Here is a 13,521-nt window from a genome sequence, read left to right as displayed (position 1 = left end):
AATCTTTTGGCTCCCACCAAATTAATTTATACTCCCCTCTGTAAACTAATATAAGATCTTTTAGATCACTACTTTAGTGATCTAAAAGATCTTATATTACTTTACAGAGGGAGTAACATAGATTGTTCAAGAGTGAACTTCCATTTATATGCCCAGAGCACAATGGACAATGTCAAAACGAAAACAATTCAGGACTTGAGTCTGCCCAGGTTGCACTTTGTAAATTGGAATGCTGATGTATTTTATGGGGTGTTTCTTAAGTTAAATGCAAGAGAATTATCGTCATGAAATAATACAGTGTACAGTGTTTCTCATTGCAAAAACACCTCTTTTCACATTAGAAGCTCTGAGCATAGTCCTACATAAGAATTTAAAAAATCTCTTGCAAAGAAATGGCAACAGCTAATTTACAACAATCTGCTCAAGTTTTCAATAAAACCAGTTGGGGCAATTTATCAGACGCAAGGAAACATTGAAAAAACTTGCCAAGGTTCTCAAACATAAGAAGAAAATGCAATTAGGAGATGCAAAGCAACACTTGCTAAAATCAACTACTCAATCAAGCATATATCATATAAGGTAAATTATTTGCTAAATCCGATATAGACCGAAATAGGTTCAGTACAACACAACCCAAAGAACTAGAATACGAAAAAGAGTACATCTCTTGACACAGACCAAGCATAGATCAAAAATTGGCTGAGATAACAGATAACATGGGAGCAAAAATTTAGAGCTTGTCCTCAAATTCGGAGAGAGGGGTCATCTGTTCTTTCAACCCTTTTCTCTTGCGGATATCCAAAACCAGCTGCGCCGCCTGTGATCCTGCCTCCAAAGGATCAGCAGACATCATGTCCCAGTGATCAAACACACACTGCGGGAAGGCCTGACCAGATGTCGCAGCCCTAAGTGTGCCGGAGAAACCAAAGGACTCGATAACAGGGAGGTACGCCTTGATGTTGTAAAGTGGGGTACCAGGCCTCTGCATCTCCTCAAACACGTGCCCTCTCTTCTGGTTAAGAACACCATAGATACCACCAAGTGCATTCTCAGGTGCCTGGATCTCCACTAGGTACACAGGCTCAAGTAACCTTGGCTTAGCTGTGAGCTGAGAAGCATAAATAACCCTTCTAGCCGTCGGGATGACCTGACCGCCACCCCTGTGAATAGCATCTGTATGGAGAACGACGTCACAGACCTCAAAGCAAATACCACGCATGTTTTCCTCTGCCAATGCCCCTTCTTTCGACGCCCACTGGAAGCCAGCCACAACGGAGTCCTTGATTTCATTCAGATACTGCACTCCCTTGCACATATCAACAACCATGTTCGGCCCAGTGGTCTCGGGTCCAAAACACCAAATCTTCTTGGCAAGATCCTTGTCCCAACCAAACTCCTCGGAGAAGACCTTGGAGCGCACCTTGGGATCATCACGTGGGCCGATGCGGCCATCGTCAATGGCCTCGGCCAGCCCTTCCTCCATGGGACGAGCTTCCATGTAGAGACGGTTGTGCTTGTTCGGGGACTTGCTCATCACGGTGCGGCAGGACTTCTCAAGAACGGTCTCACGGAAAGAGACAACAGGAGGGGAAACAATAATCTCAGCACCACCCATGAAATCCTCCTGCAGATCCTTCAAACAAATTTCAAGGTGCAGCTCTCCAGCTCCAGCAATGATATGCTCGCCAGACTCTTCCATGGAACACACAACCATAGGGTCAGACTTCGCCAGGCGCTTCAAGCCTTCGACAAGTTTGGGAAGATCAGAGGCAACCTTGCACTGCACAGCAACGCGTACAACAGGGGATACAGAAAATTTCATTGCTCTGATTGGGCATGCATCAACCTCCTTTTCGTTTGTCAGGGTAGCATTCTTTGTGATGAACTGATCCAAGCCAACCATAGCAACAGTATTACCACAAGGAACATCGTCAACAGACTCTTGCTTCTTTCCCATCCAAATAACTGTACGCTGGACACTCTTCACGTACAGATCCTTCTTCTGGCCAGGAACATAGTTTGGGCCCATGATCCGGACCTTCATGCCAGTTGCAATTCTCCCAGAGAAGACACGGCCAAACGCAAAGAATCTGCCCTTGTCAGATGCTGGAATCATCTTGGAAACATAGAGCATAAGAGGACCTTCTGGGTCACAGTTTCTTATAGCAGTTGCATAGACATCGTCAAGGGGCCCCTCATACAAGTTCTCTACACGATACTTCTGTGCTTTGGAAGGAGAAGGAAGGTGGAATATCATCATCTCAAGTAGAGCTGTACTTGCTGGCAGCCAAGTCTGCATAACACGCTTCATTAAAGGCTTGCCCATTAGCTCCTTCTCATCAGCCTTCATGGTCACACCAAGCTTCTGTAACATAGGCCACAATTTATCCTTCTGGTCATTCATGCAGGTGTTGATTATTTGCTTGATTGGATCATAGCAGAACTGAACAAAACCTCTCTTGCAAGTAGGAGAGCCCGTGTTCTTGTTGGTCCACTTTTTCGTGGCTGTGTCAAAGAAGTTCTCACCCCAAAGCCTCTCCATCATTTTAGTTTCATCAACTCCAAACTTGGAGGCATACATCTTAGCAAAGTTGGTGAGAGTAAATGCCCATCCATGTAAACCAGCAGAGAAAGCAACAGTTCCCTTCTCTGGGTAGACTTGGACATCACCAAGTTTTGCATCTTCATATGTTGCCATAATGACATTGGCGTTCTCAATGACACGGGAGAAAGTCTGGTAAGCTTCCTCACCATCAACCTGAAGCTCAAGGAAGCATCTGTCCATCTTGTTCACAGTAAGGACAGGCCTAATCCTCTCACCAAGGGCTTGGCGAAGCACAGTTTCAGTTTGCACACAGACACCCTCAATACAGTCAACCACCACCAAGGCACCATCAGTAATACGAAGAGCAGCTGTGACTTCTGAAGAGAAATCAACGTGCCCAGGCGAATCTATAAGGTTGATCAGGTATTCATTCCCATCTCTCTCGCCCTTATAAGACCTGAGTGATTCATCAGTCATCTCATAGAAAAGAGATATACCCGTGGATTTGATTGTGATACCACGTTCTGCTTCATCTGCACGAGTATCAGTCATGCGGACGTCACCTGCAACTTCTTGTGCAATAATCCCAGCAGCTGCCACTAGAGAATCAGTAAGCGTAGACTTGCCTGCCGTAATTAAAAACCATGAATGTGGTCAAAAACATGAGTTAATAACATTTAATTACAATGCACACTCTTAACATTGAACAAGAAACGGAGCGCTAGAACGCTACAAAGATAGAGCACAGTCAAAACACTGACCCACCAAAAGGAGAGTAGACAAATGTTGGAATTCAGGGATTACTAACAATATTAAATTTTGCAAAATAAATAAATAACAAGATTAAAACTAAAACAAACAAGAGAGATAGAAAATGGCTTGATGAGCACACATGATCTACTGAGATTAAATTGCATAACATAACTATGCAGTACAGAAAATACAACCAGCACATATTGAAATAATCACCCATTTACTTCAGGACAATACAAAAGTAGCTTTAAATCCTGGATGATCAGATCCTTAAAATTAAAGGAACAAACAGGTTATCCATTGAATTTTACTTTACTGTGCACAATCATGTTTAAGCTAGTATTTGGTCAAAGTCATATGGACTGCAATTTTCAGGATGAAAATACAATCTGACAGCAGAAATGTAAACGAGCTATATTATGCAATGGGTCCCGATAACACCCACACGTGTGGGCGTTAAGGGGTCTGGCCACACGTTTCGTGTGGTATCTAAGAGAATCAGTCCACACGTCTACGTGTGCGCAAAACAAGTAATGCCCACACGCTCAGTCTTTTGCCTCGCGGTCCCTTCCACACGCCTACGTGTGGGCAAAATAGATAATGCCCACACGCCCGTACGTCCGGCCTCCTACCTCACCGTTCCGCATGCCCCGCGTGACAATCACCACGCGTCCCCATAGTTGCCATGGTCCGGACCCTCCTCCACGTTCGTTTAACTGCAATTGCCATGTTGCTGAACTACAGTTGCCATGTCTGACAACTACAGTTGCCATGGTTGCTCAACTGCAGTTGCCATCTCAGGTCAAGTGCCAGATGCCATTTTTGGACAACTGCAGCTGTTGCCATGTATGGTCTGGTCTAGTACAGTTGCCATGATTTGAAAACTTTAGGAGTTGCCACCTACTAACACTAGGCAGTTGCCATGTAGCACTACAAAAAAGACATGGCAAAACAACATGTTCGGGTAAAGAGAGAGTTGTCATCTGCTTACAAGCACACTAGGGCAGTTGCCATGTACCCTGCAAAACACATGGCAACTGACAACTTTGGGTGTGGGAGAGGAGACGGGCGTGTGGGCGAACTGATAGACGCCCACACACCAGCCCCTCTGCGTGCGTGAAAACTGGCGTGTGGGCGAACTGCTAAACACCCACACACCAGCCCCTCCGCGTGATGAAACGGACGTGTGGGCGCCCAGATGAATGCCCACACACCAGCCCAGTCCTACGTGGCATAAAAAATCTGGCAAAACATACCAAGATTCATGCAAACACAAACGGACGTTGATCCATGCGTGTGGGCGAGATGCAAACGCCCACACGTGTGGGCGTTATCTTTTTCATATGCAATTAAAATATCACAGCAATCTAAAAATGGGCATGTGTTCTAGCAAAACAAGAGACATCATGAACACGCTATAAAGAATCAATACAAAGAAAAAATATGAGCAGAAATATACAATCTGAGAACAGAAATATAAACAAGCTATGCTGTGAGATAAAATATTTCACAAGTCTATGCTGAGCAACTGTTCATACAAACAAGAGACAATACGAACAAGCAAAAAAGGATCAACCCCCATAGATAACATATGAATAAAAACATCAAATACTTGTGCAACCCAAGCAGTAACTTTCCCAGCACATACCATGGTCCACATGAGCAATAACAGACATGTTGCGAATATTATTTTGCTTGTCCATGATGATGCGGAGTCCTTCTACTGTGAATTTCACCATCTTGACTGCTTTTGATTATCACACTACAAATATAAGTTCCTGTTCAAAAGTAGTAACCAAGTTAGAATCCATGTAACGACTAAGACTAACAGTACTAAGAAGATTACTGAATCACCCCAAGGTAGAAATGATTGACAGTCCTAAACAGATTTGGTAGCTCCTATGTTGGTATACATAAGTGCACAAAGGTAAGCGAGAATGGAAAGACAAAATTCAGTAGACACGGTAAAAAATTAAAGCACAGGTTGAAAACAAGGACATCAATATAATGCAAGCCAGGTGATACTTCAGTCTATATTACATTCTGCATGACAACTAAGGTAAATGTTGTACCATTAAACATTTCAGTCTATATTACATTCTGTTATCCCTATTTACATAGCAAGAAATCGTAAATCAGAGAGTAGAGATAACAGAAAACAAAGCCTTGGAAAAAAATACCCAAGATTGTCAGAACACAACTAAACAAAGCTCTTGTATCAATACAAGAAAGAGAAGGAAAACAAAGATTGAGTATCTAGTGAATCGCATGAATCAGTAGCATAATACTGTAGTAAACGGAACATAAATCTCTTAATAAACGAAACACATATCCATGTCACTCTGCAGAAACTTATGGCCCTGCGGAAACAATATATTTACGATTCACATATTCATATGTTCGAATGCCTAACATAATTTAAACTCTGCTACTGGAAATAAAACCGAATGTGAAATAACACCTAAAACGTCTCAACAGAACGGCATTTATATCGCATCAGACGGTAAAATACATCAGGGAGAAAAATCTAGGGCGTGTTGTGTGATACAAAAGATACATCTACCAGATTTAGATCGGCATTCAGCACCAGACCATTACTTGTACCCACTACGAATAATGTTAAATCATTCCACGGGAAGAACAAGAACCCTTGCGAGCTGGACCAAAACCACTCGACGCACGGACGATCTACAGGGAATAGATCGATCGAGCACAAGGATGTTGTCTCACCTTGAGGATCCCCCTCGCTATCAGGAGGAATGAGATGAGGACAGCCCTGGAGGATGGCGGCGCCGAACGAAGGCGCAGGAGAAGGACCTAGGCGATCCCCCAGTGGCCTGTGCGCTGTGGGCGACCGGGGGTTGCGGCCTTGCGGGGGGTTTTATTGGCTGCGTAGTGACGGCGCCGCGGGAAAGGCGAGCGAATCGTGGCTGTCCGTGCGGCTGTGAGGCGAGCGATGCCGTCCGATCTGTACCAAGGGAGAGATAGTTCGGAGAATGCGCGGTGGACTTATTCCGAGCTGATTTCTGGGCCACTCTTCGATCTCTCAAATAAAAAACTTGGCCCTTACGTATAGTGAGGCTGTGCATGCAGCTTGGCCCTTACTCTTCCATTTTTACTTTTTTTAGGGTATCCACTTTTACTTCTTGTTGTGCAGCCTCCGGTCAATTGGTTAGTCTGGACAAGTCGTGCAACTTTTTCAGCCAAAATACAAATGTGAATACTAGCAACAAATCTGCTCTACTATGAACATTGTGACAGAAGCTCTAAATGATACCGGCTTTGTAAGTATTTGTGTTTACCGTCCAGTGTGGTATGTATAAAATGAATTGCTTTTGATATTTGATTGATCGTGTTCGACAGAGGAGAAATGGGTGGATCGATGTTGGTCGGGATGCACACAAGCCTGATGACCGGTTCATGGGATACTAATGGTGTTATGGCCCACGGGTGCCACACCTTGCTGGTAACCAGCCCAAGTAAGCCGTCCCGAGGCCTCCTAGGTCGGTTCCGTCCTGAGACATCAGTACGACCTTTGGGCCTTATACGAGAAGACTCTGGAAGTCTTGTCGTTCAAGATAAGGAAGCCGGAGCCATGGAGGACTCCCTTCCACCTATCATGCAATCCTTCGGTTATACTTGTACTTTGTACACCCCAATAGCAATATACACAGAGCAGGAGTAGGGTTTTATCTCTTCCAGATGACCTGAGCATGGATAAAACCGTCTTATGTTTCCCCTCTAACCTAGTCACCATGCCAGGACACCTACTGATGGATTTTCCGGAATGGCACGATGATCGAGTGAGGGTTTATGAGTGGAGCGAGAGTTCTCTCATGAGCGCGAAGAGGTCCATCTTTAATGAGTTGTACATGATCCAAGTCGAGGTAGTCTGCGCATGTGTCAGGGACATTGGTACTCATGTGGGACAACATGAGGCTATCACAAACAACGACATGACATCTATACCAATATAAAAAGACCCAAAGGGGCAGATCCAACTGATCTCGGCCATCGAACTAAGTCAATCCAACGACCTAGGCTGCTCCAATGGCGAGCGTTAAACATGTTTAACGTGCAATTAATATCATACCAAATATTGCACTAATCACAGGATTAACACACAAATAATAGCATATCTAATATCTGCATGCAATTAATATATTACCAAAATATTAACGTGCGTTGCACGTGCGCATTTACTAGTTTACCATAAGTGATCTGGGTTAGTTCGCCAAGTGCGGCGACCAATGTGTCACAAGAAGTTGACGTGAGCACACCAAGTTTTGAGGAGAAGGAGGCCACCTCATCAAAATTACAAGCGCAGGCGGAGAGTTTTCTAACTACCATTGTCGCAAGTTGCGACATATTGGATCCACAAGTCGTGACATCATATGATGAATGCAGTGAAGTGAAGAAGGCCAGCGAACTATAGGCAATGGTTTCTACAGTTTTGACTGCAAAGACAATGACTTTGACTTGCAAACCAGACACTGCAACAACAAACTCGAACATCGGTGTCGTGATCCCTCAAGCCTGAAGTATTGTAGTGCTAGGAGGATCCAAGCCCGGACCTAAAGGATGTGGTCCATGCATTGCACTAGGAGGCCCGAAACAGTGATGCTTGGAAGCCCATCAGAGAGAGATGGGTGATGAATCCATTTCTTGCATTGTTTTGCACCTCTTATTTTGTTCCATAGCTATATGATTATTTGGATTTTACTGCGTTTGTGCACCTCTTTATATGTCTTTGTCGGTATAGCACTTACATGAGCATTTTGAAGCTTAAGAAAAAAAACGTCATGATCACGACAAGGCTTATGCAGAAAAGTGTTCGTTGGAATTCGGCAAGGAGTATACTACCGCCTTTGAGCATTTGAAGCAAGCCTTGATCACGACACATGTTATCAAACCACCTAATTGGGACCAACCCTATGAGGTAATTTGTGAGACTGATAACAATGTGGTAAGTCATGTCTTAGGACAACATGAAGGTAATAACCTTAATATTATTTATTACGCTAGTCATACTGTAAGTGATGCCCAAAGGAACTATGCTAAAGATGATAGAGAATTGTGCGTTATAATATTTGCTTGTGGAAAGTTCTGGCCTTACATTGCAGAAACAAAATTCATTGTCTACATGGATCGTCGGACAGTAAAGGACGTGCTTGCAAAGAAAGACTAGAAGCCCAGATGGATCCAATGGCCTCTCCTTTAGCTGGAATTCGACATGAAGATACTAGACCAAAGCGAAATAGATGACACGAAGTTGAATGTTTCCTTGACCGACCAAAGTGAAGTAAACAATCAGAGGAGCGAGGTTTGTATTCCTTACTATACTACCGTGACCCTAGAACGGGATATTGACATGAACCTTTGGTAATATCAGATTGCCCACGATTTATACAATGACATCTCCTTCAAAGGTAGAGGTAATAAAGGTACGTGATTTTGATAAAAATAATTACCCTAACACTTGAAGTAAATATGTCCTAGAGGTAATAATAAAGTTATTATTTATTTCCTTATATCATGATAAATGTTTATTATTCATGCTAGAATTGTATTAACCAGAAATTTAGTACATGTGTGAATACATAGACAAACAGAGTGTCACTAGTATGCCTCTACTTGACTAGCTCGTTGAATCAAAGATGGTTACGTTTCCTAGCCATAGACATGAGTTGTCATTTGATTAACGGGATCACATCATTAGAGAATGATGTGATTGACTTGACCCATTCCGTTACTTAGCATTTGATCATTTAGTATATTGCTATTGCTTTCTTCATGACTTATACATGTTCCTATGACTATGAGATTATGCAACTCCCGAATACTAGAGGAACACTTTGTGTACTACCAAGCGTCACAACGTAACTGGGTGATTATAAAGGTGCTCTACAGGTGTCTCCGATGGTACTTGTTGAGTTGGCATAGATCGAGATTAGGATTTGTCACTCCGATTGTCGAAGAGGTATCTCTGGGCCCTCTTGGTAATGCACATCACTATAAGCCTTGCAAGCAATGTGACTAATGAGTTAGTTGCGGGATGATGCATTACGAAACGAGTAAAGATACTTGCCGGTAACGAGATTGAACTAGGTATTGAGATACCAAAGATCGAATCTCGGTCAAGTAACATACCGATGACAAAGGGAACAACGTATGTTGTTATGCGGTTTGACTGATAAAGATCTTCGTAGAATATGTAGGAGCCAATATGAGCATCTAGATTCTGATATTGGTTATTGACCGGAGACATGTCTCGGTCATATCTACACAGTTCTCGAACACGTAGGGTCCGCACGCTTAACGTTCGGTGACGATCGATATTATGAGTTTATGTGTTTTGATGTACCGAAGGTAGTTTGGAGTCCCGGATGAGATCGGGGATATGACGAGGAGTCTCAAAATGGTCAAGTCGTAAAGATCGATATATTGGACGACTATATTCGGACATCGGAAAGGTTCCGAGTGATTCGGTTATTTTTCGGAGTACCAAGGAGTTACGGGAATACGGGGGAAGAAGTATTGGGCCTCATGGGCCAAGTGGTGGAAGAGAGGAGGCAGGACAAGGCAGGGCGCGCGGCCCCCCTAGCCCAAACCGAATTGGACTAGGGGCCGGGCCCCCTTTCCTCCTTTCCTCCCTCTCCTTCCTTCTCCCTCTCCTCCTTCCTTTCCCCTCCTAGTAGGAGTAGGAAAGGGGAGTCCTACTCCTACTAGGAGGAGGACTCCTCCTGGCGCGCCCTGCAAGGGCCGTGAAAGCACAAGTGCTCCCTAGGTGGTTTTGATAATTGATGACAACATATCTCTTGTTGGACTAACATTTCTATCTAGCATGTTTCAGATAAGTTCAACAATGGAGTGGCATGGACTAAAGGTTGTGGGAACTCCTTCAAGATGCTAAGGACAAAGGATTGGCTAAAGCTTCAAGCTCAAGACTCTTCATTTTACATTTTAGTGATCCAAGATCACATTGAGTCCATAGGAAAAGCCAATACTATCAAGGAGGGATGAGGTGTTGCTTAATGAGCCTCTTGCTTCATGTGCTTAATGATATGCTCCAAAATCCTCAGCTACTTTCCCACTTCCACATATGACCTAAACCCAAAGCCAAACTCGGACCTACCGATTATTCCTATCCGGCGCCACCGAGTTTCACCTGTCATAGCCACTGCCAGAAACCCTAATCAGTTCGGTCTCACCGATGGGATCTCGGTCTCACCGAGATGGGTTTGCAAACTCTCTGTTACCTATTGCAATATTTTCGGTCCCACCGAGATATGCAATCGGCCCCACCGAGATTGCAGTGTAAACTCTCTATTTCCTTTTTGTAACTTTTCGGTCTCACCGAAAGAGCAAATCGGTCCCACCGAGTTTACCTGACCAACTCTCTGGTTAGCTTATTACCAAACCCTAACCATATCGGTCCTACCGAGTTGCATGTCAGTCCCACCGAAAATCTCTAACGGTCACTAGGTTTACCTTTTCGGTCCGACCGAGTTTGTTGATTCGGTCCCACCGAGATTGGAAAACTGTGTGTAACGGTTGGATTTTGTGTGGAGGCTATATATACCCCTCCACCTCCTCTTCATTCGTGGAGAGAGCCATCAGAACACATACACAATTCCAACTCATATGTTCTGAGAGAGAACCACCTACTCATGTGTTGAGACCAAGATATTCCATTCCTACCATATGAATCTTGATCTCTAGCCTTCCCCAAGTTGCTTTCCACTCAAATCTTCTTTCCACAAAATCCAAATCCTATGAGAGAGAGTTGAGTGTTGGGGAGACTATCATTTGAAGCACAAGAGCAAGGAGTTCATCATCAACACACCATTTGTTACTTCTTGGAGAGTGGTGTCTCCTAGATTGGCTAGGTGTCACTTGGGAGCCTCCGACAAGGTTGTGGAGTTGAACCAAGGAGTTTGTAAGGGCAAGGAGATCGCCTACTTCGTGAAGATCTACCGCTAGTGAGGCAAGTCCTTCGTGGGCGATGGCCATGGTAGGATAGACAAGGTTGCTTCTTCGTGGACCCTTCGTGGGTGGTTGCTTCTTCGTGGACCCTTCGTGGGTGGAGCCCTCCGTGGACTCGCGCAACCATTACCCTTCGTGGGTGGAGCCCTCCGTGGACTCGCGCAACCGTTACCCTTCGTGGGTTGAAGTCTCCATCAACGTGGATGTAGGATAGCACCACCTATCCGAACCACGGGAAAAACATCCGTGCCTCCAATTGCGTTTGAATTCTCCAAACCCTTCCCCTTACATTTTTGCAAGTTGCATGCTTTACATTCCGCTGCTCATATACTCTTTGCATGCTTGCTTGATATGTATTGTGTATGTTGAAATTGTGCCTAAAACTCCACTCAAACCAAAAAGGCCTAAAAATTGCAACTTTAGCACTAAGTGTCTAATCACCCCCCCTCTAGACACATCTACTTCTAGATCCTACAGGCCGGCTGGCCTCCCCCTCGCTCCTTTATATACGGGGGCATGGGCACCCTAGAACACACAAGTTGATTGTTCCAAGCCGTGTATGGTGCCCCCCTCCACCATAATCCACCTCGATCATATCGTAGCGGTGCTTAGGCGAAGCCCTGCGTCGGTAGCAACATCATCACCATCATCATCATGCCGTCGTGCTGACGCAACTATCCTATGAAGCTCTGCTGGATTGGAGTTTGTGGGACGTCATCAAGCTGAACGTGTGCTGAACTCGGAGGTGCCGTACGTTCGGTTCTTGGATCGGTCGGATCATGAAGACGTACGACTACATCAACCGCGTTCTCATAACGCTTCCGCTTACGGTCTACGAGGGTACGTAGATGATACTCTTCCCTCTCGTTTCTATGCATCACCATGATCTTGCGTGTGCGTAGGAATTTTTTTGAAATTACTACGTTCCCCAATAGTGGCATCCGAGCCAGGTTTATGTGTAGATGTTATATGCACGAGTAGAACACAAGTGAGTTGTGGGGGTACAAGTCATACTGCTTACCAGCATGTCATACTTCGGTTCGGCGGTATTGTTGGATGAAGCGGCCCGGACTGACATTACGCGTACGCTTACGCAAGACTGGTTCTACCGACGTGCTTTGCACACAGGTGGCTGGTGGGTGTCAGTTTCTCCAACTTTAGTTGAATCGAGTGTGGCTACGCCCGGTCCTTGTGAAGGTTAAAACAACACATACTTGACGAAATATCGTTGTGGTTTTGATGCGTAGGTAAAAACGGTTCTTGCTCAGCCCGTAGCAGCCACGTAAAACTTGCAACAACAAAGTAGAGGACGTCCAACTTGTTTTTGCAGGGCTTGTTGTGATGTGATATGATCAATACGTGATGAGATATAAGTTGTTGTATGAGATGATCATGTTTTGTTGAAGTTATCGGCAACTGGCAGAAGCCTTATAGTTGTCTCTTTATTGCATAAGATGCAAGTGCCATGTAATTGCTTTACTTTATCTCTATGCGATAGCAATAATTGCAAAAGCGATAGCTGGTGAGACGACCATGTGATGACTCGTTGATAAAAGATCAAGATGATGGAGATCATGATGTCATGCCGGTAACAATGGAGATCATGACAGTACTTTGGAGATGGATATCAAAAGCACAAGATGATGATGGCCATATCATGTCACATATTTGGATTGCATGTGATGTTTATTTTTTATACATCTTATTTTTGCTTAGTTCGGCGTTAGCATTATAAGATGATCTCTCACTAAATTTCAAGGTACAAGTGTTCTCCTTGAGTATGCACTGTTGCCAAAGTTCGTCGTGCCGAGACACCACGTGATGATCGGGTGTGATAAGCTCTACGTTCATATACAACGGGTGCAAGAAAGTTTTGCACACACAGAAATACTCGGGTTAAACTTGATGAGCCTAGCATATGCAGATATGGCCTCGGAACACTGAGGCCGAAAGGTCGAGCGTGAATCATATAGTAGATATGATCAACATAGTGATGTTCACCATTGAAAACTACTCCATCTCACGTGATGATCGGACATGGTTTAGTTGATTTGGATCACGTGATCATTTAGATGACTAGAGTGATGTCTATCTAAGTGGGAGTTCTTAAGTAATATGATTAATTGAACTTTAATTTATCATGAACTTAGTCCTGATAGTATTTGCATAACTATGTTATAGATCAATAGCTCGCAATGTAGCTCCCCGTTTATTTTGATATGTTCCTAGAGAAAAAC

The 13,521-nt window shown here is 44.1% G+C and overlaps 1 protein-coding gene across 1 annotated transcript; it reads right to left on the bottom strand.

Annotated features, from left to right (window-relative positions):
* Positions 1-423: 423 nt before the first annotated feature.
* LOC125544239 (elongation factor 2-like) lies at positions 424-6,135 on the bottom strand. The gene is made up of 3 exons (XM_048707855.1): positions 6,029-6,135; positions 4,947-5,076; positions 424-3,171 (listed from the first exon to the last, which is right to left on the bottom strand). The coding sequence occupies exons 2-3, from the start codon at positions 5,035-5,037 to the stop codon at positions 731-733; spliced, it is 2,532 nt and encodes an 843-aa protein (XP_048563812.1). The 5' UTR covers positions 5,038-5,076; positions 6,029-6,135; the 3' UTR covers positions 424-730.
* Between the last annotated feature and the right edge of the window lie 7,386 nt (positions 6,136-13,521).

This window comes from Triticum urartu, chromosome 3 (assembly GCF_003073215.2).
Source record: "Triticum urartu cultivar G1812 chromosome 3, Tu2.1, whole genome shotgun sequence".
NCBI classification, from domain to species: Eukaryota; Viridiplantae; Streptophyta; class Magnoliopsida; order Poales; family Poaceae; genus Triticum; species Triticum urartu.
The sequence above is the reverse complement of the archived record's forward strand: the minus strand, read 5'-3'. Positions and strand labels throughout refer to the sequence as shown.